Source organism: Mus caroli, unplaced genomic scaffold (assembly GCF_978045245.1).
Source record: "Mus caroli unplaced genomic scaffold, Mus_caroli_1 scaffold_8, whole genome shotgun sequence".
Taxonomy (NCBI): Eukaryota; Metazoa; Chordata; class Mammalia; order Rodentia; family Muridae; genus Mus; species Mus caroli.
This window is the reverse complement of record NW_028227263.1, coordinates 18,880,147-18,907,731: the sequence shown is the minus strand read 5'-3', so window position 1 is coordinate 18,907,731 and position 27,585 is coordinate 18,880,147. Positions and strand designations below refer to the sequence as shown.

General features: G+C 49.5%; 2 protein-coding genes across 9 annotated transcripts in view; both read right to left on the bottom strand.

Moving 5' to 3' along the window:
• Positions 1–487: 487 nt before the first annotated feature.
• On the bottom strand, positions 488–19,146 carry Taok2 (TAO kinase 2). Of its 3 annotated transcripts, XR_003837237.2 has the most exons (20): positions 18,868–19,146; positions 15,645–15,811; positions 15,411–15,482; positions 15,215–15,316; positions 14,575–14,620; positions 14,359–14,455; positions 14,081–14,194; positions 13,884–13,975; positions 11,223–11,316; positions 11,049–11,130; positions 10,047–10,214; positions 9,639–9,923; positions 9,284–9,442; positions 7,023–7,388; positions 6,731–6,934; positions 6,210–6,449; positions 2,904–3,116; positions 2,109–2,215; positions 1,791–1,973; positions 1,430–1,709 (listed from the first exon to the last, which is right to left on the bottom strand). XR_003837237.2 is itself a non-coding variant. In XM_021167605.3 (19 exons), exons 2-19 carry the CDS (start codon positions 15,774–15,776, stop codon positions 1,191–1,193), a joined length of 3,168 nt encoding a protein of 1,055 aa, XP_021023264.1. In that variant the 5' UTR covers positions 15,777–15,811; positions 18,868–19,146; the 3' UTR covers positions 488–1,190. The 3 variants fall into 3 exon arrangements, 2 of the variants coding, with proteins under 2 accessions (XP_021023264.1, XP_021023262.1); XM_021167605.3 differs by lacking the exon at positions 2,109–2,215 and having other exon boundaries at positions 488–1,709; XM_021167603.3 differs by lacking the exons at positions 1,430–1,709; positions 1,791–1,973; positions 2,109–2,215; positions 2,904–3,116 and having other exon boundaries at positions 3,124–6,449.
• Positions 19,147–21,166: 2,020 nt separating this feature from the next.
• Tmem219 (transmembrane protein 219) overlaps positions 21,167–27,585 on the bottom strand; it is a 51,540-nt gene continuing 45,121 nt past the window's right edge. For all 6 annotated transcript variants that reach the window (XM_085841315.1, XM_029480126.2, XM_029480128.2 and 3 more), the window contains 3 exons: positions 26,596–26,825; positions 23,939–24,108; positions 21,167–21,265 (listed from right to left, as the gene is read on the bottom strand). In XM_085841315.1, the coding sequence (XP_085697441.1) occupies positions 23,971–24,108; positions 26,596–26,825 (368 nt within the window). In that variant the 3' untranslated portion in view covers positions 21,167–21,265; positions 23,939–23,970. The remainder of the gene's footprint in view (positions 21,266–23,938; positions 24,109–26,595; positions 26,826–27,585) is intronic.

Sequence of the window (27,585 nt, the reverse complement as noted above, 5' to 3'; positions counted from 1 at the left end):
AAGAATTTAGTAGTCTAATTCTTATCGATTCCAGAGTTGTCCTAGCCCCTGGACTGTGTCATCCAGTCTGTCACCAGACGTTATCAGAGAGGATATAGCTCTCCCTCCTGCAGTGTGACCAATCTGGCCTTAACAATGTAAAGTTTACTCCAGGAATGTGTGCCTAGCATGAATAAAGCCCTGGGTCTCACACTCTCAGGCTCAGTTCATCTGCCTTCCCCTGCCGCCAGGGTCTCTCAGCCTCATACAGGAAGTTTTAGTAGACCTGTCTGGCCAGTCAGAGCCCAGGCATAGTAAGATAGACAAATGGGATCCCAAAGCAAAGCAGAATAAGGACTTAACAAGCTGATGGCCTTCTAGTCACATGTGCACCCACTAAAATCACTGCAACTTCAATCACATCCCACAATTAAGCACAAGTAATACTATCCCTGCCACTGATAAATTCTCCACACATACCTTAGACAAAAAGGGAGACATCCTGTGGTCTGTTAGAATAACCAACAGTTTATTAAAAGCTCGCCCTAGGGCTCTGTGCCAGCCCCATAGCTGAGAGGGGCTCCCATGACTGCTCCCAGGCTTGGCAGCAGCCCTTTCCAAGGTCCTTCCCTTGTCCCCCGCCCCAGCCCTGACCCCAATTTAAAAAAAAAAAAGACAAGACGGCACAGGACGTCAGACAGCAACAGGAGAATGGTGAGACTCAGGCACCCTGACTGCAAGACCCCTGATCCTTCTGGAGGAAGGCCTCCTCCCATTCTCCTTGCTTTGGCACCAGACCTGCTCTGCCATTCCACCAGGTCTGGGGGCCCTGTTGTCCCCAGTTCATGGCCCCATCACAAGGGTTGTATAATTCTCTGAAATATAATATATCTAGACCCACCCTTCCCCTCCCCTAGGGGACCAGATGAATATTTGACACAGTTCCCACCTTTTATAGGTGGTGATGGAGGGAGACCCTGGCACCATGGTGGGGAGGCAGGGCTCCTGGTCAGCCTTGGGGCACCAATGCCCAAGCTGGCCTGGGGTCACTGGCCAGCCCCAAGAAGCTCATGAGATGAGGAGGTCTGATGGGGGAGCTGGAGCCAACATCTGTCCCCACCACCACTGGGTAGGCTTCAAGCACACTGCCTGTAGGATCAGGCACCATCCACTCCCACCTTGCCCTACTCCTCTGCCCACCACTCTGGACTTCAGGAATAGAAGTGGGAGGAGCCGTTGAGGATGTGGGAAGCAACACTGGTGCTTCGGCTCAGCGGCCCTGGCACTGCAGCAGGTGGGCCAACGTTCTCACCACTGCTGCCCCCTGACGCTGCCCGCCTTAGGGGTTGAGGACTGTTTCTTAGCAGCAGCAGAGCCCCTCCACGGGGTGTTCCGCTCTGTGTTGGGGGCCCTAGCCAGTTTGGAGGCCCTGGGGGAGCCAGCAGAGCTGGCTGACGCCAAGCTGGTGGGGGCATGCCTGGTGGAGGAGGGCCATGGCTCCAATGGGCCCCTGAACGGGGAACTGGACGGGAGGGCCAGGCAGGGGCTGGGGGTGGAGCAGGATAGCCCTGGGCCGCAGCTTCAGCTGGAATGCCCCCCAGAGCCATGCTGGAGAAGCCCAGTCTCATGCTCTCAGCATCGAAGGCCTCGATCTCACGGGCCTGCCGCTCAAGCAAACTCCGGATGCGTTCCGAACGGCCTGTCTGTAGGGCCAGCAGCTCTTCTTCCACCTGGGACACCCAGAACAGGGGTGAGTCCTGGAACAGAGAGCCTGCCCTTCCTTTCCCATCTCGGGGGGTCAAACCCCTTACCCGTTGCTCTAGCAGTGCCCGCCTCAGAGCCACTCTCTGCTCCAGCTCCCTTAGCTCGCGCTCATGCTGGCTCTCTGTGCGGATCTTGATCTTGCTCTGGTAAGCGTTGAGGAGTTCCAGCTCCTGTTGGAGCTGCTGCCGCAGGGCCTGAAACTCTGCCTCTTGGGTCTCATCAAGCCGGAGCTGGAGGACAGGGCAAACAGGGTTTAGGGACCTCCTCCCCTGTCCCCATCATCCTCCCCTGCCCCAGTAGGCCTGGGCCCTAAGGTGGCAAGGAGCGGCAGTCTCAACCTCTATGAGAATGGAAGATGGTCATACCCTGTGGCACAGCAATTACACTTGCAGGAATCTATCCCCCAGGTATACTTGCACATGTGCTCCAAGTGTTCACGGAAGCGTTGTGATAGCAAAATGCTGGAAACAACCTAAATGTCCACCAATAAGGGATGGGTTAAATAAATTATGGTACATCCATTCCATGGAAAACTCTATACTGTAAAAAAACTGAGATAGACAATGTGATCTGGAATGATGTCCAAGAGATACTGGGTGGAAAAGAAGTCAGGAAACTATGAAAAGTCTGGTCCCATTGTGTTTCAAATCTGCACTGGAAACTCTACACAAGGTAATCACTACAAATGTACCTCTGAGAGGTGGGACGGAGCGAGACCGGGGCCCTCTACCTCTTTGGACTCAGTGTGCATTTGAAGCAGCCCACTCCAGTGCTGGTATGCTTTTCCTAAGAGATTCTTTCCAGATTCCTGAAGTCTGAGTAAAATAGTCTGAGAGCCACACTCATTGTAACCTGCTCCCCTGCTCCCTGTTCACACAAAGTAAACTCAGATCCATAAAAAAAAAATATTACAGCCAGTATTTTCTTTGGTGGTTCTTGGCAGAGCAGGCAGGGTGACTTTCTTAAGATATTAGGAAAATAGTAAGAGAAATAATAATGCCACTAAGGAGACAAAACCACTATGGAAAATGTTAGCAGTGAAAGAGCACCCAAGTTTCCTAAGTTCAAAAGCTCTGTTCACATCTCCCACCTTCCTTTGCCACAACAAGGTTTAAAGCAAAGGCCAACTCCACAGTCCCCTCCCAAAGCCCAGGCCTCACCGCCTGCGAGCTGAGCATCTCTGAAATGGACTGGTCATACTGCTCGGCCAGGATCGCCAGCTTGCGGGTCTGCTCCTCCTTGAGCCGCTTAAGAAGGCTCTTGTGCTGAGCTTTGGGTGTGGTCTCCAGCAAGTGTGCCCGAAGAGCCTTGTATTGCCTCGTCTGGATCTTACACGTCTCCTGGAACTGCTTCTTGATCTGCAGCTCCTTTGACTGTGCAGTGAACGGATCAAGGGGAAACGGGGCAGGGGAGAAGGAGAAGAGGAGGAAGAAGAGGAACAACGAGGGGAAAGGAAGAAAAGGAGGAAGGAGACAGAAGCAGAGACAGGGAGAGGGAGAGAAACAGAAAACATGTTAGACAGAGGGGGCGGGGGGAGCTGTACACAGACAGACGTGGAGAGATGGAACTGTTGAGAGATGAAAGTCTCCATGGGCAAGAGAGGTGGAGGAGAGAGAGGCTCTGAGTACATCCACAGTTGCAAGGGATGCACAAGAAGAGACGTAAAGATCTTACAGACAGGAAGCTGAGAATCTTTAGAGGGCTGAGTATACAACAGAAACTCTGATCATGCAAAGAGGGAGGGAGAAAATATTGCCCTGGGACAGAAGGATGTGATCACATTGAATATAAAAGAATATAAAAGGTTGAGTGAGAGACCAAGGCACACACAACATCCACGAAAGGGTAATACAACTAAGGGCAGGCAGAGGAAAGCCCAGGCCCAGTACCTCAAGGAAGGCAGGCAGGAAGGAAGCAGCACTGGGCTGAGGAATGGGTAAGAGGATGCCCCATATCAGGCCACTGAAGGGAAACGGCAGCAGAGAGTGGCCAGAAAAGATCTGAGAAGTTCCGCTGGGAGCAGCTGACACCCCTGACCAGATCCACACTTTAGCTCAGCCCAACATAATCAACCCCAACTCCAAGCCCACAGCAATCCCAGACCTCTAGTTTGTACATTCTACCTGTTCCCAACTCACCACCCTTGACTGGAGGTTTTGTGGTTCCAACCCCAACCCTGTAGACTAATGCCTGACCCAGGTGAGAGACGCAGTTCCAAACCGTGTAAGCAATAGGTTCACAGTAAAGGAAGGGGCAAAAAGACCAAAAGCCTTTAACCCTAAGTAAGTACTCTCTGGAAGGGTCGCACAAACAGGTGGAACTGTGAGATGAGGAAGCTCTGTGGAAGCTCCACAGGGACTCACAGCCCAGAGCTGGTTGTGGTCATGGTGCAATGAATCTATGAAGGCAGAAGATGAGGCAGAGGTGTGAAAAGAGTGAAGACAACGGAGGTGGGGTGAGGCGGTCATGGAGCTGAGGGCCAGGGTCCAGATTCAGGGCAAACCAGGGAGGCTGGGCGGTAGGACAAAGCAGACAGAGGCAGCCTGGGCCAAAGGTGTAGTTCCGCTCAGATATTTTATTTGTGTTTTTCTTTTTTTTTTTTTCTTTTTTTCTTTTTTTTGGTGGAGGGGAAGGGGACAGGTTGGAAGGGAGACAGAAAAACAAAATCAAAGAGGGAAAACCCCCATGACTTCCCTCCCTGCCACCCCTGGCCCCAGGCCTAAGCCGATGAGGGTGAGGATGAGCACACACAGCAGGGGACAGCAATAACTTAGGGGGCTGGGGAAAACACAAAGAGTGTCATTTCTGGACTCCACAGCAGAGGAGGCTGCCTGTCTAAAGACCTAGATCTGGGGCCGGGATTGGACTTGGGAAAACATACTGAGGAAGAAAGGTCAGAAGGGGAGGAGAGGCTGGGGGACTGGAGAAACTTTACTGAGTCGTGGGAGATAAAGTGCTCAGTGCCCTAAATTTGGGTGGAGAATTGGAACTGGTTACCTCCAGGGAGGCAGGGCCCTGCGGGTCTGAGATCTCCGCCCAGCTACAGTCCCTGGTGGTAGCTGTCGGGAAGCAGAGAGCCCAAGACGGCGTTGGCTGCGTGGCAGCAGCCGAGGGATCCGACTAGGCCGTTCACCCTTAAGCAGGCCCCAGCTGGCTAGTATATGAACAGCCCAGGGGGGCAAGCAAGAAGCTAATCTGTGGCTAGCCCGTGCTAGGCGCCAGTTCCAGCCCTTGCACACAGCCCAAACTCTTGTTAACTGAGCTAGTGGGTGTTGAGTAGTGCGAGGATTTCCCTGACGGGGCCAAGGGACAGGTAGTCGACTTCGGAAACCATTCTTATTGGTCTTAGGGTACAGGGCAAACAGCCCCCGGTCTCCCACAGCCCCACAGCCCTGTAGGGCCCGAAAGACCATGGGTGACAGGCGTAGCAAAATCCTCAACCAGAGTCGAGAGATACCCCGACGCATCTGGGGGCCTTGCTGCCGTACCCATTTGCCCCCAGCTGCCATAGCTGCCAGAGGTAAAGCCAGGCTGGGCCAAGCTAGGAGCCAGGCAGCCCCAAGGCCCAGAGGCACACCCATAAGGCCTCTGCGCCAGCTCAGGCTAAGGACAGCCATCAGTGCAGTACCCTGAGCCAGGAGTAAGAACAGACTGGGGGGCAGGTGTAGAGCTGTACAAAGGAACAGGTAAGAGGCCCCCAGGCCCACTAGCCCTACCTCAAGGGCCAGCAGTGCTGCCTGCAAGCCACCTCCACCTTGGGCTGCCAGCAATGGGAGTAGCAGCAGGAGGAGTAGGGGCAGGAGGCCAGAGGAGGACCCCACTGCAAAGGATAGGCCAGCCAGGAGGCCATGAGACAGGAGTCCAGGGAGCTGGCTAGTAGGGTACTGTCTCAGATGTGATGGAGGTGGCTCTGGGGGGATATCTGGGGAAGGACAGCCATCTCCAGGGTCCCTGTGGGTTCCAACTGGAGCCCCTCCCTCTTCTTCCTCCTCCTCTTCCTCCTCCGGGACTGGAGTCAGAACTGGACCCTGGACCCAGCCAAGCTTGAACTCCACATCCACAAGGTTCCCACCCTCCTTCTCCCACAGACTCCATGACCCTGCCTCTTCCTGGCCAATAATATTTCTCTCCTGGGATGCCAGTGATGGGACTCTTCTAATCTCCTTCATCTCCTCAGATATATCCCAATCTTCCTCATTAACCAGACTCCTATGTTTTTGTGGGCTGGAACTAAAGGTTCCCATTTCTTCCCCCAAAATCCTCTGCTCCTCTGGCTCCAAGGTAGTCCCTTCCTTTCCCAGAATCCTTCTCTCTGGCACTGCTTCCTCCTCCTCTCCCAGCATCCTTTGGTCCAGGATTGCCTCCTGGCCAGATGAGCAGGGCTGCTCTTCACTAGGGGTGCCTGTGCTGAGTGGTCCCAGAGCCCCAGTAGCAGGGAGGCCCATGGGTAGCTGGCCTGCACGTACTTTGAGGCTCTTGGGCTGCTGGCGAACCTGGGCCGCGTGCTTCTGCCGTAACTCTTGCTCCCGTCGCTTGTTGTACTCCAGCTGGTTGCCTAGCTCTGTCTGGTGCTGAAGGCGGGTAAGTTCAGCACGTGTGCGCTGGACAGCCTGGAGCTGTCTTAGCTCCAGCTCTCGGGTAGCCTCATGCTGCCGTAACAGCAGAGCACACTCCAAGTCCTTCTGTGTCTGTTTCTTATTCAAGTCCTAAGGCAGAAAAGAAGTAGAACTCAGGGCCCAGTGAAGGAGCCTTCTTGGTATTGAAGAATTAAGGGCACAGAATTCTTCAGCAGGGAGGAAGTGAAGAATGAGACAAGTAAGGGCATCCTATCAGGGCCCAGTAGGGACAGAAAGCAAGAAGGATGCTGAAAAGGAGCCAAATCAAAACACAGGAGGGTAGATGAGAAAGAAGACATTAGGAAGGCAAATGAAAGAGAGAGGTACTAGGCCCTTGACCGCGAGGAGAAGGGCAGGTGGGTCAGGTCTACCTCTCGAAGCAGGTCCTGATCTAGGCTGTGCCGAGCCAGTAGCATCTTGCGCTTGTATTGGCGACACTGAAGTTCAAAGTACTGGCGCTGCCTCCGCAGCAGCCCTGCTTCCTCTTCTGCCTGGCACTGTTGCAACTGTTCCTTTTGCCTCAACAGCCACTCAGCCTTCTCTCGTTTGGGTGTGCTAGGGTTCTCCTGGAGCTCCTGGCAGGGCAGTGGGGGAGTGGGTCAGAGTCTGCCTTTGTCTTGCCTACCTGCTGGCCCTGATTCACCCAGGCAGTTCTGGCCAAACCTCTTTCAACTGCTCCTTCCGCAGCTTGTAGGTTCGCTTCTGCGCCTCCAGCAGGGCAGCCAGCTCCTTCTTCTGCTGCCCCAGGATGTGCTGCTGGAACTTCCGCTCCTCTGCCTGAGCAGCCCGTGCCTCCTTCTCACCGATGGCCTGGTGCCTCCGGGCCAGCTTCTCAGCCTCAGTCCCAAAGCCAGCCCGCTGTGCCTCGAGCTCCCGCTGTAACCGCCCACTGTGCTCCTCACGTTCACCCCTCAGACGGGACTCCAGGGCCAGCAGTTGCTTCTGGTGCTGACGTCGCATCCGCTTGTAGCCACTCAGCTGCTCTCGCAGGGCCGAGTCCTGCTCATGCTCCTGGATCTGACGGCTGACCTAGGGGAGAAGAAAGGATACAGTGGGACTCGGCCCTCACCCCATCTTACTCACACAGATAGGAAGACCACAGTTCTCAGACTCATGGTTTCATTGTTATTAATTAAGTGTCTTCTTCACACTTAACTCTCTGAATCTATTTTGTCAAATGAATAATTTTTTACAACATGGGTTGGGGTAGCAGACTGCGGTGATAAAAGATGGGAAGCACAAGTCCTGGTGCAAACAGAGAAACAATTCAGACCAGTGTGAAAGACTGACTAGGACGCTCCTGGGCTCAGACCCCAGCTCTGCCCGTTATTCTCACCTACTCTCAATGAGCAAGCCAACTTGTCAAACTACTAGTTCTCTCATCTGTTACACGGGTCAGCACCTCTGCATAGCTAAGTGTGAGTGGTGGCTAGCACCCTCCCTTCGGCAAACACCACTGAGGGTGCACCGTGCTCCAGGGACTAAGTGAGGACCTGGGTTCTGACACGTTAGATCAAGCTCTGGTGATCTCTGGGCTCACTCAGTTCAACTGTTCTCTTAGTGGCTCTTAAGTAATGCAGGTTGCCAAGGCCCAGGAAAACCAAATCTCTCTGCATAGTAGGACAAAGCAGCAACAGCAGCTCAAGAGCAGCCTAGCAATCCACCCCCAGTCACAAGCAAAAGCTTGAAACACACACCAGACTTGCCCAGTGGCCACCAAAGGGATTGTTGGTGCTCAAATGCAGTCAAAACTGGAATGTAACGAATCTTATCAAGAGCTATGTTTTACGAGAAACCTGAACTTGCTGGGCATGGTGCTACATGCCTATAAATTCTAGGACTCAATAGAAGGATTACAAATTCAAGGCTGAGCTATTTAACAAGAACCCATCTCAATAAGCAACCCTTTTTCCATGAATTGAGAAAAATAAATTTTAGAAGACTAAGATCCTATTTACAGGAATAGAACCCCACCCAAGGGTACTGGGCAAGTATGTTGGACAACAGCCTCCCCAAGCCATAGCAACCTCAACTCTTCTTTATTATTTATTTATTTATTTATTTATTTATTTATTTATTTAAATTCACTCTACATTCCATTCACCCCACCCCTTCCTCTCTTCCCAGTTCTACCCTTACAAGTCCCTTCCCCTTTTTCCTGTTCTTTTTCTCTTTGGAGAAGGAGTCCTCCTTTGGGTACCACCCCACGCTTGTGCAGCAGCCTCAACTCTTTGGTTTTTTCGAGACAGGGTTTCTCTGTATAGTCCTGGCTGTCCTGGAACTCACTTTGTAAACCAGGCTGGCCTCGAACTCAGAAATCCGCCTGCCTCTGCCTCCCAAGTGCTGGGATTAAAAGCGTGCGCCACCACGCCCGGCTCAGCCTCAACTCTTAAATGAGATCCAATCCTTTCCCTCTTCAAGAGAGCTGGAAAGACTAAACATAAGCACGTATGTAGGTCTGACAACAAGTCACTGACAACAGGGCAGGTCCCTGAAATCCACTCCTACACTCTGAGGCTCTGAATCTAGCAACCCTGCACACTGCCCTGGACTGCCACAGCGGGTAGATGTGCCCTGGACTGCCACAGCGGGTAGATGTGCCTGCTACCACAGCGGGGCAGGTGCCTGAGCAGGCATGTAAAGCACCTGGCCAGCAGAGGCCTCCAGCAAGTTCTCCACAAGCTGGTATTTCAACAAGGCCTTGAAAGCAAACAGTCTGCCAGCCTGGGAATACCCAGATTAGGTAGTGTGACTAAGTCTGCTTGGAGAAGGGAGCCAGCAAGGACAGCAGCAAAGTGAGGGTAGAATCTAGCCTTAAATCATGTGCCACAGAAAAAGTAACTGCTGGACTTCTGTCTGATGTACCAAGTAAAAGAGAAAAGAAAAAAACTATAGTAAAGCTGAGTGAAGATGGCCATCCTTACCAGGGAGGCAGTACGAATGGTAGCAAAGTGGTCTCGGTTGCGGCAATAAGCTCTGCGGCGAGCAGAAGAGGAGGTGGAGGTGGGAGGGGCTGCAGGTGGCTGGAGTGGACTTGGGGTCATCTCTGGCTGATAGGGATCATCATATAGGTTGTCTGAGCCCTAGAAAAAGGAAAGAAGAAAGGGATGCCCAAAACTCAGGTGCCAATGGGCCTGATGGGTACCCAAGGAGATAGACTCCTTCAGACTTTTAAAAGGAGGAGCAGACACACTAGAGAGCAGGAACCTAGTCATTCCTGAGCCAATCAGCTGATGCTTGGCCTTGTGGCCACTAAGCTGCTCAGGGTGACCTGCGTACCGGCAGCCGGTGGATGATGGAGCTGTGGGAAGTGACTGTATGCTCCCCCTCCTGCATCATGGCCATCTCTCGGGATTCAGGGCCTTCTTCTTCCTCCTCTTCCTCCTCCTCCTCTTCTTCTTCCTCCTCTTCTTCATTATCTGAGGCATCTGCTAGGCTGTTGACTGAGCTGCTCTGGCTGGAGGCGCTGATGGACATGCTGGGCACTGAATGGCTGCTCTCTAGACTGGTCAGTGTCCCTGCGCGGTGCGTGTAAGGTTCTGCCTCCTGGGAACAGGGTGTGAGCTGTTGGGCAGGGAAAGGGAAGGACAAGGATATGGAGTAGCACAAAGAAAGAAGGTGAAGACAAATGGGGAAGAAGGACCAAGCCCTTCTTGGGTGGAGAGGTGTCAGGTTAAGTTAGGTCACCTCCTCTTCCTCTGGGGCCTCAGCACCAGGGCCATTGGGTGCCTCTTGGAACAGTATCTTCTTCATCTTTCGGTACTGCAGGTTATCCAGTTCCCGTACAGCATCCTTGGTCCTCTGGATTAGGTCCATGATGACTGTGGGCGGTCGCTCCCGGAGCACAAAGCGGTGCTAAAGCAACAGAACACCTGAGATCTGCTGTCAGTTCTCCTCAGCCCCTCTAGATTCCATCCCTTTCAGCATCTCCTAACCTGAGGCCCCTGCCCACTATAGCTGCAAGCTCACCCTTGTCTTATCTTTCTTCCCACAGAAGCTGTCCTGACTATCCAGAGAGTGTCATTTCTCCAGGCACTGCTGAAGGCAAGATATTCAGGAGATCTAGATGCCAATCCAGTTCTGGTTACCAAAGGCCAAGTGCCTTTGGATGAATCAAAAGACCTCTTTAGGCCCTCAAAGGTTATCCTTTAAAATCCAGCAGGTCAATCCAGCAGTTTGTTCATGCTAACTAGGGCTTCTTAAGACACACTGGGTCTGAGAAGGGAATGAGACTCCAGCAGATTGGAAAACTTAAAACACTGAAGGGAGTTCATACATTTATGGTCTGTGACTAAGAAAAATGTGAAAACAAATGGTTACTTAAGACAGTATAGCAGAGGGGCTGGAGAGATGGCTCAGTGGTTAAGAGCATTGACTGCTCTTCTAGAGGTCCTGAGTTCAATTCCCAGCAATCACATGGTGGCTCACAACCATCTGTAATGAGGTCTGATGCCCTCTTCTGGTGCGTCTGAAGACAGCTACAGTGTACTCATATAAATAAAATAAATCTTAAAAAAAAAAAAAAAAAAAAGACAGTATAGCAGATAAAATCTAGCAAGACAAGGGAAATGAGCCATCAGGGCCTAGGGCAAAATAGATAAAGAACGCTTCCTGGATGAAGAACTGGGAGCCCTGATAGTTTTCTACGGCTCTACCAGGCACCAGTTCTACGACACTAAACGTGCTCACCTTCAAAAGAACCTCTGAGGTTGGTCTGTCTTGAGGGATTTTCTGAAGACAGGAGTCAACAAAATTCCGGAAGTACTCAGACCTGATATCCCAAAAAGTAAGATAGGCGAGGCCATGAGCCAGGCAGGCAGATCCCATGACCTAACCCTTTGGCCCAAGAAGCCCAGTCCTTACCAGTGTCCTGACTGGAGAGCAGGAGATTCATTCTGTGCAATGTGGTATAAGGCACTCATTGCATTCATGTTGAACAGTGGTGGCTTCCGCTCCGCTACAGAGAGGACAGAGGAAGTGGAAAGAGACAGATGATCAGGAACTAGATGGGAACTCAAACAGCTGGGGTTCAAATCCCATCTTCCCCGGCTTTCTTCCTGATTGACCTTGAGCAATTACTGATCCTGCTGCATCTTAATTTCCTCTCAATAAAATTTAAGGTTCATTTTATCTGCTGCACATGGGCAGAGTAGGGACTAAAAAAACACAGCAAAAAAGGCATAAAGCAGCACAGTTACCAGCCAAACTACTATGCATGAGGCCAACTAAGAGCAAAACCTGTAGTGTAGGAAAGAGAAACAAAAAAGCATACTCTGTTCAAGAAAGTTCCAGCCTAAAATTAACCGAGCCAGTAGCACTGGGGAGAACTCAGGGTGTAGCTCAGCTGCTGAATGCTTGCTTAGCACCTGCCAGCCTCTAGATTTCATTCCCCAAACCACCAAAACAAAACACAACTAACACCAAATTAAAGTTGCTAATTATGGTAAAGGGACAGATAAATGGCTAGGAAACTGAGGTCTTTTAGAAAAGGGAGTACTGGAGGGAGCTCTAAGTGGTGAACCAGGAGCTCCTTATAGTCCAGACAAATGTATGGTTGGTTTTGACCTAAATAGTGATTTAATTACCAACAATTACAAGAATATAAATTTCCAGTTTTTCTTTAAGAATTAGATATGGTGCCAGACAGTGATGGCGCACACCTTTAATCCCAGCACTTGGGAGGCAGAGGCAGGCGGATTTCTGAGTTTGAGGCCAGCCTGGTCTACAGAGTTCCAGGACAGCCAGGGCTATACAGAGAAACCCTGTCTCGAAAAACCAAAAACCAAAGAATTAGATATGGTAAAAGGAGCTGAAACTATACATACATCAGTGGTTCTTTAGTGGAACAGAGACCTCCAGCTTGCCCTGACTTCCCTCAACACTGTTCCACTTACATAGTACTGGCTGTCATTTCTTTCTTTCTTTCTTTCTTTCTTTTTTTTGGTTTTTCGAGACAGGGTTTCTCTGTGAAGCCCTGGCTGTCCTGGAACTCACTCTGTAGACCAGGCTGGCCTTGAACTCAGAAATCCACCTGCCTCTGCCTCCCAAGTGCTGGGATTAAAGGCGTGCGCCACCACTGCCCGGCCTGGCTGTCATTTCTAATCAGGCTTTCCAGTAATGGAGAACTAGTTCTGTGTATCCATATCTCTACAAAATCTAGGAATACAATAGACAGGTCTTCTCTGTGATCTGTTTCATACATTTTGCCACCAGTTTGGCCTCAAATGGTAAACAAAGGGCAGGAGTACAACCAACTCTCTGATGGCAGGCACAGGACACAAGGCAAACCAAGGCAAGAAAGTGGGTGAGCTCTTTAACCATTCCATATGCGCAGAGTCCATAAAAGGAAGAGGAACCAGGGGCTGTAGCTGATTTAAGGAAGCTGGGGACAGTTCTAGTTTAGGAGGCAACAGAGAGCCACAGAGGACTCTGAGCAGGGACTAAAAGGACTTCACTAAGCTTAGGCAGACCTCTCTGGCCTCTGTACATCAGAGAGACTATAAGGAAGAAACTAGTTGTTGGGCATGGTGGTGCACCTGGGAGGCAGAGGCCTGCGGATCTCTGAGTTCAAGGCCAGCTGGTCTACTGAGTGAGTTCCAGGTCAATCAGGGATACACAGAGGGAAACAAACAAACAAACAAACAAAACCTGTCTCAGGGATGTTGGGGGTCGGGGGGAGAGACTGGCAGAGGAAAGATCTCTGCAGGAAGCAGTCAGTTTGAACTACTCTTTTCTTGGACAATTACTTCATGCTTGGTGTTGTGCTAGAGGTCTTACAAGTATTACCCCATTAGACTGCTTCAGTAGTCCAGACTGGCAAAGAGCACCAACAGAGCTCCAAGACCTCAGGGACTCACTTGGGTCTAACTTTTAGGACCTCTCAACTCATTCCTCTGTATTATACATGTAGTTCCAAAAGCTAACCTCAGGCTTGCCCTGACCTGTAAGTTTCTGCAATGCTGCTTTCTGTCTAGAATACTCTACCCTGCATCTTTCTAGCAGCTTTTGATCTACAACACACAGGGAGGGCTTCCTCAGTCCCTAGACTTTAGAAGTTTTTTCTCTCTGTACCACTGTGCCGCAGTGACAGAAAACACACCTAGCTTCCCCTACCTGAGTGCATTTTTAATGAGGGTGGGAACTTTACCCCCATACCCCCAGAATCTAGCACACTGGGCAGTAAAAACAGATTTAGAGCCCAGGTAATAGACAAAAAGCAAGAACTGCTATAATATCTTTAAGTGTAAAAACTGGTGGGGAGACCTCACATGGTGGCACACACCTTCAATCTCAGAACTCAGGAAGCAGAGGCAGTCAGACCTCTGAGTTCAAGGCCAGTCTGGACTGAGTTCTAGGACAGACAGAAAAACCCTGTCTGGAAAAACAAAACAAAATAAAATGCAGGGTTTGACAGTTGTTTGTATTAAAGTCAGAATAGTCAAAATGGACAGGAACCTAGAGGCCTAGGGTCCATGGGGATGGGAAGTGGAGAATAAGCTGAGGAGGTAGAGAGGAAATCCTTACCTAGCTCAATACAGGTTATCCCCAAGGACCAGACATCCACTTTGCCATCATATTGTCCCTCATCCATGGCTAGGATCACCTCTGGAGCCATCCTGGGAGGACAACAGAGAAGAATGGCTAACGCTGAACCAGATCCTACACTTTTTATTTCCAATATTTTGGGACTAAAAATTCCACCTACCACCTCTTCTACTCACCAGTATGGAGTGCCCACAAAAGAGTTGGCAGGTGCCATGATTGATGCAGAGCCAAAGTCCCCCAGTTTTACCAAGCCTGGTTCTGACAGCAAGATGTTTCCAGCCTTCACATCTCTGACAGAAGAAAGTGCAGAGATGAGAAATGCATCTCAGAGAAGATGGGGGTGGGGGATGGGGTGGGGTGGGGTTGGCAGTACCCAAGACAATCAGAGCTCAGCAAAAAACGAGGACTGGTATACAAAGTATCCTATTCTCAGCCACAGTTGGTGTCATCATACCTATGGATCATGTTGTGTGAGTGTAGATATGCCAGGCCCTGAAGAGCCCCATGGGTCACAGCTGCAATCTCTACCTCCTGCAGGGGTTTCTTGTGCACTGTAGAAGGAAGCCAAATAACAAACTGAGGGACCACAGGGGGAATAAGATGGAATAAGCTACTTTCTCCTATGGCTTTCTTGTTTATCTTCCTTATGCCCAAGTTCAGATTTACCTACCTTCTAGAAGATCAGAAGCTGAGCCCAGGCAATACTCCATCACCAGCTAAGGAAGGGTCAAGTGTTAGAGATCATCAGATTCTGGCCACCCAGTCCCCTTGAGCAAAAACTCAAAACAGCACTTTATTGTTTATCTTCCACTGAGACAATGCCAAAAGGGTGACAGAGAAGGGACGCCAGAGAAAACAAGAGGTGCTGGGAGCCTCTCTGGATTCAAGCCCCTGTCCCCCCAAAGATACCAAGACACCTTCCATTGCTCCCCTCTGGGCCCCTTTTGAGTGCCCCTTAATCACCACCTTCTAAAGAGCATACTGTCTATGCAGCTTGGTGTCAGCCTCTTCTGCACCTACACAGATCTTCATTCGCTTATTTTTCTTTTTTACTATAGGATCTCACTGTGTAGTTTTGGCCCAGGCTAGCACAAAACTCACTAGGTAGTCCAGACTAGTCTTGAACTCACAGAGATCCACCTGTGTCTGCCTCTTCAGTGTTAGGATTAGAGGTGAGTGCCACCATGCCTGGCTTATTGGTTTTTCTGAGGACTAACATAGTCCTCAGAAAGAGACTGCCTGTTTAAAACACTGGACCAGGAAAAGATTGACCTGAGTAAAACTGTTACTGCAGTTGTGGGACAGCTCACCCAAGCTGTGTGCTCCCTCAGGTAACAGCCCCGGTACTGAATGGTATTAGGATGCCGTAGCTTCTGTAAGAACCGCACCTCCTTGATGATATCCTGCCATTTCTAGAAGGTCAAGAGAGGAAGGGGTTACCCAGGCTGCATGTTGAGACTAGGGCCCTCTGCCCTCCACAACCTGATGTTAATCAACCTGACTCACCTCATTTGATTGCTTCCCACTATAGGACATCTTCTTGATGGCCACCACCTCACTGTTCCGGACATCCCGGGCCTAGAGGACCAGATTAGAGGATGGGAAAGACCACCTTGGGCATGGGGTGAGCTATTAGAAGAGGGTGGGAAGGATTGTTGTGGTGGAGTGGTGCAGAGGCCTGGAGATCCACAGGTTGAAAGAGACTGAGCCCTGCTTTACCCTTTTCAAGACCCAACTCACAAAGTACACTGCTCCAAAGCTGCCATGGCCGATCTCCCGGAGGTCAGAGAAGAGCTTCTCAGGGTCATCCTTGAAGAAGAGCTCAGCCACATCAGGGTCCTTCAGGCTCCCGGCCCGGCCCCCAGCTGGCATGATGGCCCCAGGGGGCCCTGAGATTGGGATCTTGCCTGGAAAAAGGACATAGGACCCTTAGAGCTAAGATAGGGCCCAGAGGGAGAGAGAGGTCCTCCCTCAGGTTTCTGCCTCCTCCTCCCCTCATTTACTGATGAGGAGGAGGTACTGCTGAGGAAAGGTAGGTAGGGGGGCTGTTAATAACAACATCAAAGCTAAAAAACAAAGTTGCCCTGGCAACCAGTTGGGGGTGGTGGTAGTGGGGATGGCTGGTGGTCTCTGGAATCCCTAAAATTGCCACAAAGACAATTCTGGGAAGCCAAGCATCCCCTAATCAGCCCTCACTAATTTCTCAGCTCCCTATACCCTGCCATTCCCATCAAGCATAAAGATTTGTGTCTCAGCCAGAGCTTCAAATCCCAACATGTCCTGTCCCACAAGTTCTCATAGTCCAGTGATTTCCAGGGACCTTCCTGTACCCCTTGGTGCTGAGGCTACCTCCTCCTTCAAGCTCTCAAACACTGGATGAGAACAGGAAACAGGCCGGATGTGGTGGAAATCCGGCCATTGTTACAAGTTGGTACTGGCCTGAAGGGACCAAGGAGACTCATTTTCAAAAAACGTAGGGACCCTGTGGCAGGGCGAACATCCAGACTAGGAACAGTAGGGACTGGCACCTGACACTGGGGACCTCTGTGTTCTGGGCTGCCTCTCTTGTCCAGTCCAACTGCATAAGCAGCATACATGGGAATAGGATGTTGTGGGTCACAGATAACATTCTCTGAGCATGGGCGTTAAGCACCTCAGCAAGCCTCCCCTCGCACTGGGCTCCTACAACCTCCTGGATGAACAGTATGGTTACACGCAGCCGTTACAGACACTGAGCAGGTTCTGAAAAGGCAAATGACTTGCTACCACCAGGCATCCAGAACAATTATACGAAACTAGCAAGGTATGATCAAGATCACCATTTTTCCAGAGTTACTGAGGTACAGAGAAGAAAAGGCCTTTCCCAAGGTCACAGAGCAGGACCTTTCCCATTCAGTCAGGACAGAATTCTGTAAGGAGGCAACTAAGTCCAGCCTCCCTGTTTTAGGAGAACCTCCCAGATCATTCCAGCCCTTGGCCGGTGGGCGTTCCAAAGCAAACTCAAAAACAAACTCCAAAGCAAAGTTGCCACAGGGTACCAGGACCAGAATGCACACTCTAGGGTAGGCTTTTTAAAGGACTAATGGGAATTTTGGACACAAAGCCCTCAGCAGAGTCGGACTCCTGAGGCAGAGTTCTAGCTACTTAAAAGTACCTAACAATTTCAGTATATAATTATATTCCGTGGCACATTGTTTCCTGTCCATGCTGTTAATTTTGTCTCCTTAGCTCAACTGGAAGCTGGCGGGTGGAAAAGGAGCTGGACTCTTTGTAGGCCCTCAGGATGGGAAAGGCTCACAACTGACTAACTGGTTGCTCTCTGCTGCTTAGTCTGCTCAAGGCAGGCCCCCTTCTCTTGGAGCATAGCGGCAACCACCCCTCACCACACACACACACACACACACAAAAGGCAGGGCATCACAACTTGCCAAGGGAACCCTCATGACTTCTTAACCAGTAACAAGCCTAAGACTGCCAACCCAGAAACTCAGGCCACATGAAGAGTGGCAGCCACTGTAAAAACATCATACAGGTCCCCTTCCTTACAATAACATTTGGGCAATTACCGTGGTCTGGGCTAAATCATAATCACCTTCTAAAACCCACGTTGCAAAAGAATCCCTAAACTGACTCACCAGTGCATCCCATCTGCAACCTACAGCAAGAGCTTCATGTAAGTGGCTTACAATTCCTTTGGTAGTAGATTACAAAATCCGACTGCCTGAGAGCTCACTCATACTCAGAACACTGTAGACCCCGAACCAACGGCTTTTCCGCCTCTGATTCCAGAGCTGCCAGAGGCTTTAATCCTGGGAGCGAGGGGGGCAGAGAGGGTCGCATTCTAACTCAACAGCTAAGAAAAGGTACTAAGGCCATCACTTTTTAGAAGAGAGAACTATCTCTGGAACACGGGCCAAAGTGTGGGATCCGAGTAAAAATGAAGGTCACGTTAGAAAAACACCCATGAGGAAGAGCACAAAGCAGAGCTTCCTCTCAGGAAAAGCTCCTTCTGGAGAGGACGATCATTACACCCCCATTTCTAAACCTCACCCTGATACATCAAGCCCAGGTTCAGAAGAAGTGGGTATCCAGTCAGGGACAAGACGAGTTAAAATCATGAATCTGTCACTCAGTGACCTTGAACAACTTCGCTGGGCATCAACGTTTTCAACTGTAAAATGGGAAGACAATAATAAAAGAGTTCCCACAGGTTGAGTAGGAGTATGTAGTATGGAAAAAATGTATGCAAAAGCGCTCTGTAAAGGATAGGTCACTTGACAAATATATGACATTATTTACACCATCTCAGCAAGAGACAGGGAGGTAAATGCAGCTGGAGGAAATATTACCAAGCGCGCGCGCACACACACACACACACACACACACACACACACACACACACACCTTTGCAAGGACAAAAACTCCAACTAAACCAAGCCAGAAAAGAATATAAGCTCCCAGCGTGGTGGCTTGCACCTGTAGTCAAAACTGTAAAGAGGTTAAAGACTGACTCCAGTTCAGGGCCAGATCGACCACCCAGGGCTACAGAAAGGCTGTCTCAATCTAAATAAATAAATAAGCCAGTCCACCTACATGGGAATCAACACCCTAGAGCAGTCTTGGGGGGAGGGGGGGAAGAGTATAATAAAATCATGAAGAGGTGGTTGTGAAGGCAAAATTGATAAAGACTAGAAAGGTGGAAAGCCATTTGATTGGCTAAGCATCCTAGGGCGTGACCCTTGGTGACAAGACAGGCCCTGTCACCTGAGAGTACCCCTTCAACCAGACACAATGAAGGCAAGAGAAAGGGAGAAGAGCTAGCAACAGAAGCAGACTGGGCTGGCCAGAGCCTGACCATGGGCCCAGCAGGAATCCCTATCCTGAGGAGAGGGCCTACCCAGCCCCAGCTTCTCGGGATGGAGCTGACCAGAGGGGCTCATGCCCATGCACCCATGTCTCTCACCTGGTAGGGGTCACTATGGTGCCCCAGCGCCTCCGCTTCCGCCTGGGGTACTCCAGTTGCTCTGACAAGCAGGGAGAGGGGCAAGGAGACCTTCCCCCTCGCCACCTCTTCCTCAGCTTTCGCCCTTCCTGAGGGGCGGGCCCGGGAAGCCTCCCCTGGAGGGGAGGGGGTGACAACCTGATCTGACCTCGCGGTCCAGTCCTCCCCCAACTCGAGGGCGACAGTTGCTGAATCCCGGATTTCCGATTGTGGGGTCTGAGCCCCGTATATTTGCAAGGGCTAAAAATGAGTCCGATATCTGATCGCTTGGAGGATGAACCCCGGATATTGGTGCACACAGGGTCCTGAATCCCAGGTATTTTAAATTCTATAAAACAGAGACCCAGGTTTGTAAAGGTTGGGACTTGGGTCCCAGATATCTGATATACGAGGGCTTGATACCTGGGTATCTGAGAAACAAGGGACCAAGCCCCAAAATTTGGGACCCAGGGGCCTGAGCCCCAGGTCTTCGGCCACAAGGGGCCCACCCCGAGGACGCCCGGCTGCACGGCCCCTCTAAGGCTGGGGTCCGAGAGTGACAGCCCCCACTCCAGCCCTGGCCTACTCCCTTTCCCGTCCTCTCTCTCCGGAACAGCTGAAGGACTGTAGCGGAGGCGCTGCTGATGGTCCCTGTGCTTCACTCCCTTTCCTTTTCGTCTCAGCTTCTCACCGCACCACAGCCCTGCTCTCGTCCCGGCCTCCCTCTCTCTCCCTCTCTCTCTTCCTCCCAATTCCAAGATGGAGACCGGGCGGGAGCGCGCAGGCGCGGTATGCACGCCGGGCCAAAGGGGTGGGGCCCCAAAGGAAATAGCCCCGCCCCTCGCCAGCAGCCGCCGCGGCCCAGACGACAAGCCGCCCTCGAGCCCAAGTGCGCGCGCGCCCCGCCACGCGGATCCTTGGTGGGAAGAGGAGAGGAGAAAGGCTTGGCTTGCTTGGGGTGGAGCCCAAGCGCGCAGTCCGAGGACTGCTGGTGGAGAGAGCTGTGGCGCATGCGCCCGCCACGCTTTCGCGCTGCGACTGAGCCTGTTGCTAGGGGAAGCTCTGAGGGGGTGCTCTAGGAAGGAAAGCTGTGGTCTGCGCCTGCGTGCAGGGTAAAGGCTGAAAGGAGTAAAGCAAGGCTGCTGGCAGCTGGGCGCCGGAAAGGCGGGAAACCGGACCATTATTATGTTCACAAGTATCTAAACTAAACCTGAGCTCCCAAGTGCGACAACGATGTGCCAAAGTTCGGAAAACCCAATGGGTCAAATCCCTACTGGAAAACTGAGGTCCGGTAGGGTTGTATAACTTGCCAAAACGCATTAAGCATTTCATACACAGAACATCAATTTAAGTTCATGGAAGAAAACAAGCGACAAAGTAGCACAGTTGTGTGCACAGTATGTCTAAAGAGTATATAGTGCTAGATTAATGCTTACAATTCCAGCACTCAGCAAGCTGAATCTGAGGCAGGAGGATACGAATTCTGCAGGGTATGTAACCTAACGGAGTTCCAGTGTCAAAAACAAAAAACAGACAGACACACAAAGAACAAAACAAAAAAAAAAACCACAAATATTTTCCAAAGCAAATCCACCATCACGGTCACAGTTTTAGGTGACCTATGCCAACTTGTATTCCAAACTAAGGTCAACAAGATTAACAAGTCATCGGGAAACTAGAGAGGGTGACATCCAAAGATTTTGAGTTCCAGGCCAGGGGGCCCAGGCTTTTCATCCCAGCAACTTAAGAGGTAGAGGCAGGCAGACCTCTGAATTTGAAGCCAGCTAGGGCTCTATAGTGAGACGAGACAAAGCAAGGCTGGGGAGCCTGTTCAGTGGTAGAGCGCTTGCCTGCCTAGTGTAGGTGAGGCTCTACATTCAATCCACAGTGCCACAAAACGGACAGGACCAAAATGACTAAGTATGTGCTTGCCAAGAAAAGGCTGGTAACCTGTGTTCTCCCCCTGAACCCATGCAAGGCGTGAGGACGAGAACACAACTGCTCTGGGACCCCCACGCACGGGCCATGGCATGAGCACACCCAATAAGAAAGAAAAATCCCCGTGGAGTGGTGGCACGCGCCTTTCATCCCAGCACTTAGGAGGCAAAGGCAGGAGGATCTCTGAGTTCTAGGCCAGCTTGGTCTGCAGAGTGAGTTCCAGAACAGCCAGGGATACATAGAGAAACTGTCTCGAAAAACAAAACAAAAAATTATTTTACATCAACAAGGAAAAGTCCCCAGTATTTACTTTAATCCAATCCCCAATAAGTACCTTACACAATAGTAGTCAAAAGCCATTTATTTTCCCACAGTCTAGTTCTTCACTTTTTGTAATAGGTCTTCTAAACTCAGAAGTGGGCCCCAAGAACTTGCTCTGTACCTGGAGAAAAGGAAGAAAACAGGACAGGTAAGAAAGCCCCTGGACGAATTTCTGTATGCATGCAAAAATTACAGAGGAAGCGACATCTAGGGATAGGTTCTGGCACTCAATCCCACTGGGGTAGCCTTGGAACTCTAGGATCAACCAGCAGCCAAAAAGCTAGATGCCTTTTCCCACTCCCGAGTGAATAGGCTCCACTGTTTCCTATTGTCAAAAGATGGGTGGTGAGGCCTGGCCCAAAGGAAAATTAGCAGTGTTCTCTGAGCTTCCAGTTCTTCTGGGCTGGATTCATTCCACAGTCTAGGCTGTTTCAGCTTCTCCCACTGAGATGTCCTAGCACACAGAGGCCAGCAGAACCTGGGGAGGGCTTAGGAGCAGGACGTAAAGCATGCAGTTCTCAAGCGTGTGTGTGTGTGTGTGTGTGTGTGTGTGTGTGTGTGTGTGAAGGTGCAGAGCTGTTCTGGATTGCTTTTATTCACTAAGAGAGAGGTTGTAAATTAGTAGTATTAGTACTATGAGGACCTCATCTACTACATTTGCCAAGCCCTTTCCCTCCAAAGATCTAGTTAGCAGAGAAAACGGTGCCCTGGTGACTGAGTGAAGAAAAGGCATAAAGAGCTTTGGCAGAGTAAACACCAGTGCCAGGGATCCCCATTCAGTAGATCCACTGGAGCTGTCTGAGTAGAATTCCAAGAGGGCCAACAGGATGGCTCTGTCACTAGGCTGACAACTTGAGTTTGAATCCCAGGATACACAGGATGGAAAGAGAGAATGACCTCCAAACATGTGCTGTTCCATAAACACAAATTCATGGCTCCTCCTCAAATAAATAAATAAACTTAAAAAATAATAATTCTGCCAGGGGTGGTAGTGCATGCCTTTAATCCCAGCACTCAGGAAACAGAAGCAAGTGGAACTTTGGAGCCAGTCTGGCTTACGTAGCCAGCTTCAGGCCAGCCGGGACTACACAATGAGATCCTGTCTCAAAATGAGTAAGTAAATATTAAATAAGTTTCAGGGAAAAAAAATGAAGGCTCCATATTTAGGGCAGATCATCACATGTGAGCTCCCTATTCATCACTGCTGACATGTGGGTGTGTGAAGTTCAGCTCCACTGAGTCTGACAATCAGAACACTACTTGGAAGACATCAGTCACAGAAGATATGTATGAAAGCATATCTAGTTAAAAAATAAGGCCCCAAAAAAACAAACAAACAAAAAAAGCCGGGCGTGGTGGCGCACGCCTTTAATCCCAGCACTCGGGAGGCAGAGGCAGGCGGATTTCTGAGTTCGAGGCCAGCCTGGTCTACAAAGTGAGTGCCAGGACAGCCAGGGCTACACAGAGAAACCCTGTCTCGAAAAACCAAAAAAAAAAAAAAAAAAAAAAAATAAGGCCCTGTGTGGTGTTAGTACATGTCTTTAATCACAACATTTGGGAGGCAGAGGTAGGTAGATCGCTGATTTTGAGGTCAGCTTGGTTTACACAGTGTGTCAGGTCACTGGGGCTACAAATGAGACCATGTTTCAAAACAAACAAAAACAGTAAAAGGAGGCCCAGGTGGCTCTGTGTTAAGAGCACTTACTGCTCTTGAACAGAACTGATTTCCATCAACCACATCTGGCAGCCGAAAACCATCTCTAACTCCAGCACTAAGGGATCTACCACCTTCTTCTGCCTTCCTTGGGCACCTGTGCACACATGATGCATATAAACTCTTGCAGGCACACACACATATACATAAATAAAAGTAAATCTTTAAGAGTGGGGTCTTAGGGAGTTAAAAAATGAAAATACAAATAAAATCAAACAATATCCATGCTTAGAGAGAGCTTTCACTTCAATATCAACCACACCTCCAATAGACTTCCTTGACTCTGACTCTGTCAGTCACTAATCACACAGTTGCCGTGATCAGTTGTAGAACTGTACAGGATAAAGCAGGAGAACAGCTCACAGGGAAAGCAAGGGTGCTATCAAGGAATGTGGGAAGAACAATCTTTCCTTTTCGTTTTTTTCTTCTTTTGTTTTCTTTTCTTTTGTCAAGACAGGGTTTGTCTGTGTAGCCCTGGCTGTCCTGGAACTTGCTCTGCAGACCAGGCTGGCCTCGAACTCAGAGAGATCCAAATGCCCCTGAGTTTGGGGATCCAAGGTGTGTGCCACCATAACCCAGCAGGGGAGGTATCTGCATTGCGGATAACAGTCTTTTTCTCTTTTGCTAGTATTTATTAGTGTCCACTTTATAACAATTTACCAAATTGTACTTTTATGGGGTTTGTTTACATGAAAGTTATTTATTTCATATTAAAAATAAGGCCAGCAAGATATCACAGCAGGTAAAGGTTCTTGCCATGAAAGCAAGTTTGGTGACCTGAGTTCCATTCTCCTGACCCTATATAAATGTGGAGGTGAGAACCAACTCCATCAAGTGGCGCTCTGACCTCCACATGCACACCATGGCACATGGGTGGACACACACACACAGAAGGAAAACAGTAAAAATAATAAAAATATTCTGTTTACAGAGAAAACTGTTCCCAGTTCCCCAAGGACACAGTTGAATAGGGCTCTCAGGGACTCACATGAAGCTGTGATGGAGGATGGATTCCAAGGATCTGCTTTTCCAGGTTACAGCTGCCATCCCTTCCCCACCCTAATTCCCACAGAGCCTCACCTGACAGCAGAGTGAGGCGCAGTCTGTCGCCCTCAAAGCCGTGTTCTAGACCAGTGGAACTCTGGGCGCGGATGGAAGCAGACTGCAGTGGTACAGCAGAGAAGACCACAGAGCAGAACCAGGAAGAAGCCCAAGCCCAGCAGTCTGCTGCCACACAGAGCCAGCTCCTCCTAGTGGTGGGGACAGAGAGGAAGGGGGAATGGTGACAGTAGAGAGAGGTGGGAATCTTGGGAAGATATCTTGCCCCATTCCATGAAAAACAGAGACAGGCCTCCATGAGGCAGAGTCCTTCTGACACCTAGGGGCAGCTAAGGGTCAGGTGATGGATAACATTTTCCAGATGTTTTCCAAACTGCTTTCTTGCCCAATCATTAACTGAACTCTCAATGACTCCCCAGGGGTCGCTATTCTCCACATTCCACTTGGCTTCTTCCCTTCCCTTTCCTTCCCTTCCCCTTCCCCTTCCCCTTCCCCTTCCTCCCTCCCTCCCTCCGTTCCTTAAACAAGATCTTATCATGTCTCAGGCTGGTCTCAAACTCTCACGTTCCTTCTGCCTTCAGTCTTCTGACTGCTGCGTTAATAAGTGTTTACCATTACAGCCAAACACAGATGTTTTCAAAATATTTTTTATATCTGTATTTGGACATGGGTGCTCTGTCTGCACATATATCTGTGCACTGCCTGTATCCAGTGCCTGCAGAATCCAGAGGGGGCTTCAGATCTCCTAGGACTGACATAACAAAGAGTTGAAAGTTGCTATGTGGGTACTGGGAAATGAACCCAAGTCCTCTGCTGAGGGAGCTTTTGCACTTAACCACTGAGCCATTTCCCCAGCCATAAGACTCTGGCTGCCAGCAAATGCCTTTACTTGCTTAAGCCATCTCAATAGCCCTTCACATTTTAAAGACCATGCAAACAGAGCCAAATGCTTTTTCCCCAGATGGCCTTTTAAAAATTACGTAATTTATTTATTTTGGTTTTTCGAGGTAGGGTTTCTTTATGTAGTCCTGGCTGTCCTGGAACTCTGTAGACCAGGCTGGCCTAGAACTCAAGAAAGAGATCCACCTGCCTCTGCCTCCCATGTGCTGGGATTATAGACATTGTGGTGGTCTGAATATGTTTGGCCCATAGCAGAGCAGTACTATTGAAGGTGTAGACTTGTTGGAGGAAGTGTGTCACTGCTGGGCCAGGGTGGGTTTTGAGGGCTCATATATATGCTCAAGTCTGGCCAGAGTCAGTCTGCTCCTGGCTGCCTTCTGATCAAGATGCAGAACTCTCAGTTCGTCCTCTGGCACCATGTCTGCCTGGTCTCTGTCATGCTTCCTGCCTTCATAATAAAGAACTGAAACTGTGAACCTGTAAACCAGCCCCAATTAAATGTTGTCCTTTATAAGAGTTGTCTTGGTCATGGTGTCTGGTCACAGCAATGGACTAAGACAGGCAAATGACCTTTTTTACTATGAGGAATGAGCATGTAGCAACCACCACTGCTTTCTCTTCCCTAAGGGCTCTGGATGGCTCCTACTTCAATGTCAAACTGTGATGGTTAGTCTAACACTCACAGTAGCTCAGGACTGGCCCTGAGATTCAGATTTCTCCTGCTTCCTTCCACATCATCCCTAGACACCTGTGAATGCCCAAAGGGTGAACTGCACTCATTTCCTCCTTGAGGGATCACCTTCCGGGAGACAGGGGGCTGGACTGCAGCCTTCCCTTTGCCTCTTAACCAGATGTATGCCTTTAGGCAATTCATTCCCTCTCTAAGGCTTTTTCCTCATCCGCAAAGTGGGATAATAGTACCTATCTCACAGGATTATCTTAAGATCAAATAAGAATACAAATTCTTTGTATACTATAAATTACTATATATAACTCTTTCTTACTAGAAATATTCAAGTCAGGGTTAACTGCTCCTTGCTTTATGTCTGTGTAACACTCTGCTCATATCTCTATTACAGAGACTACCTCTTTCTGCCTCTAATTATACTTCCTAGTCTCTTTTGTTTGTTTGTTGTTGTTTTGTTTATTTTAGACAGAATCATAATAGCCCTGGCTCTCCTGGAGCTCCCTACATAAAACAGGCTGCTCCACGTCAGCAAACAGCAAAAGGCTGTCGCTGAGCAAATCTGTTTTGCATCAGGTACTATGCTGAGTACTTTATGGTCATTCTTTTTGTTGTTTTTGGGTTTTTTTGGTTTTTTGAGACAGGATTTCTCTGTATAGCCCTGGCTGTCCTGGAACTCACTTTGTAGACCAGGCTGGCCTCGAACTCAGAAATCCATCTGTATGGGCATTCTTATTCAATACCAATTACTAGAATTTGTAGATTATATCATATTTGTCTTTTGCAAATGAGGAAGCTAAGTCTTAAAAGATTCCATGCTTGCTCTAAACATCACTGCCTGTAACCAAAGGCAGGGTTCTCAGAAACTATGCCTGCTCACTCTTCTTTTTTAATACACGGTCATCATAAAGCCCAGGCTGACCTTGAACTTTCAATCCTCCAGCCTCAGACTCTATAGTATCAGGATTGTAAAGGATCGTGGCACCACACCAGACCAAGCCCATCCATTCCTTCTCTACTAAGTGAAGTGGCCTCTGCAACCCTTTCGGACAGTGCTCCACATAAAACCTTGAGGATCAACCTAGGCACTTACTGAAGTAAGCAGCTTGGTGAGCACAAGGCGCTCGTGGCTCCAGACCCTGACACACTCCTCACCCATCACTGGGCTCAGGGTAGCATTTCCAACTCCCTCCTCTGAGCAGGATATAGGTGGTTGGCTAGAGGGCAGGGCTTTTGAAACACCACTAAAATATAGGCAGGTCCCTGGAGTTCTTCCTGATGCCACTCTGGCTGTGACAAGGACAGACTCTCCGGCAGAGGACCCTGCAAGAGACACAAGACACAAGGTGAAAAACAGAGTGAGATACTGGAGATAGAGCCAGCCGCAAAGAGAACTGACTGTTCTTCCAGAAGACCTGGGTTTGGTTCCTAGCACACACATCTAAAGGTTTGTAACTGCCTGAAACCCCAGCTTCAAGGGATCTGATCCTCTCTTCAGGCCTCCTTTGGTAAACACACACACACACACACACACACACACACACAGAGCATTCACAGATATATGTACATACACAAACCAGGTATGATGGCACATGCCTTGAATGCCAGCACTCATGAGGCAGAGGCAGGCAGATCTCTGATTGAGGCCAGCCTGGTCTACCGAGTGAGTTCCAAGACAGTTTGGGCTACAGAGAGAAATCTTGTCTCAAAGGAAAGAAAAAAAGAAGAGAAGAAAAGAAAAGAAAAGAAAAGAAAAGAAAAGAAAAAAGAAAAGAAAAGAAAAGAAAAGAAAAAAGAAAAGAAAAAAGAAAAGAGTTAACTTATCCAAATAAATCAGTTATTTTAATGGCACCAAAAGCCATTAAAAGTTCACACTCTGTTTCAAATTGCTGGACAAGGGGCTGGAGAGATGGCTCAGTAGGTTAAGACCACTGACTGATCTTCCAGAGGACCCAGGTTCAATTCCCAGCACCCACATGGCAGCTAACAACTGTTTGTAACTCCAAGATCTGATGACCTCACATAGACATGCAGTCATAATTCCAATACATATAAAAATAAATTTTAAAAAATTAACAGATAG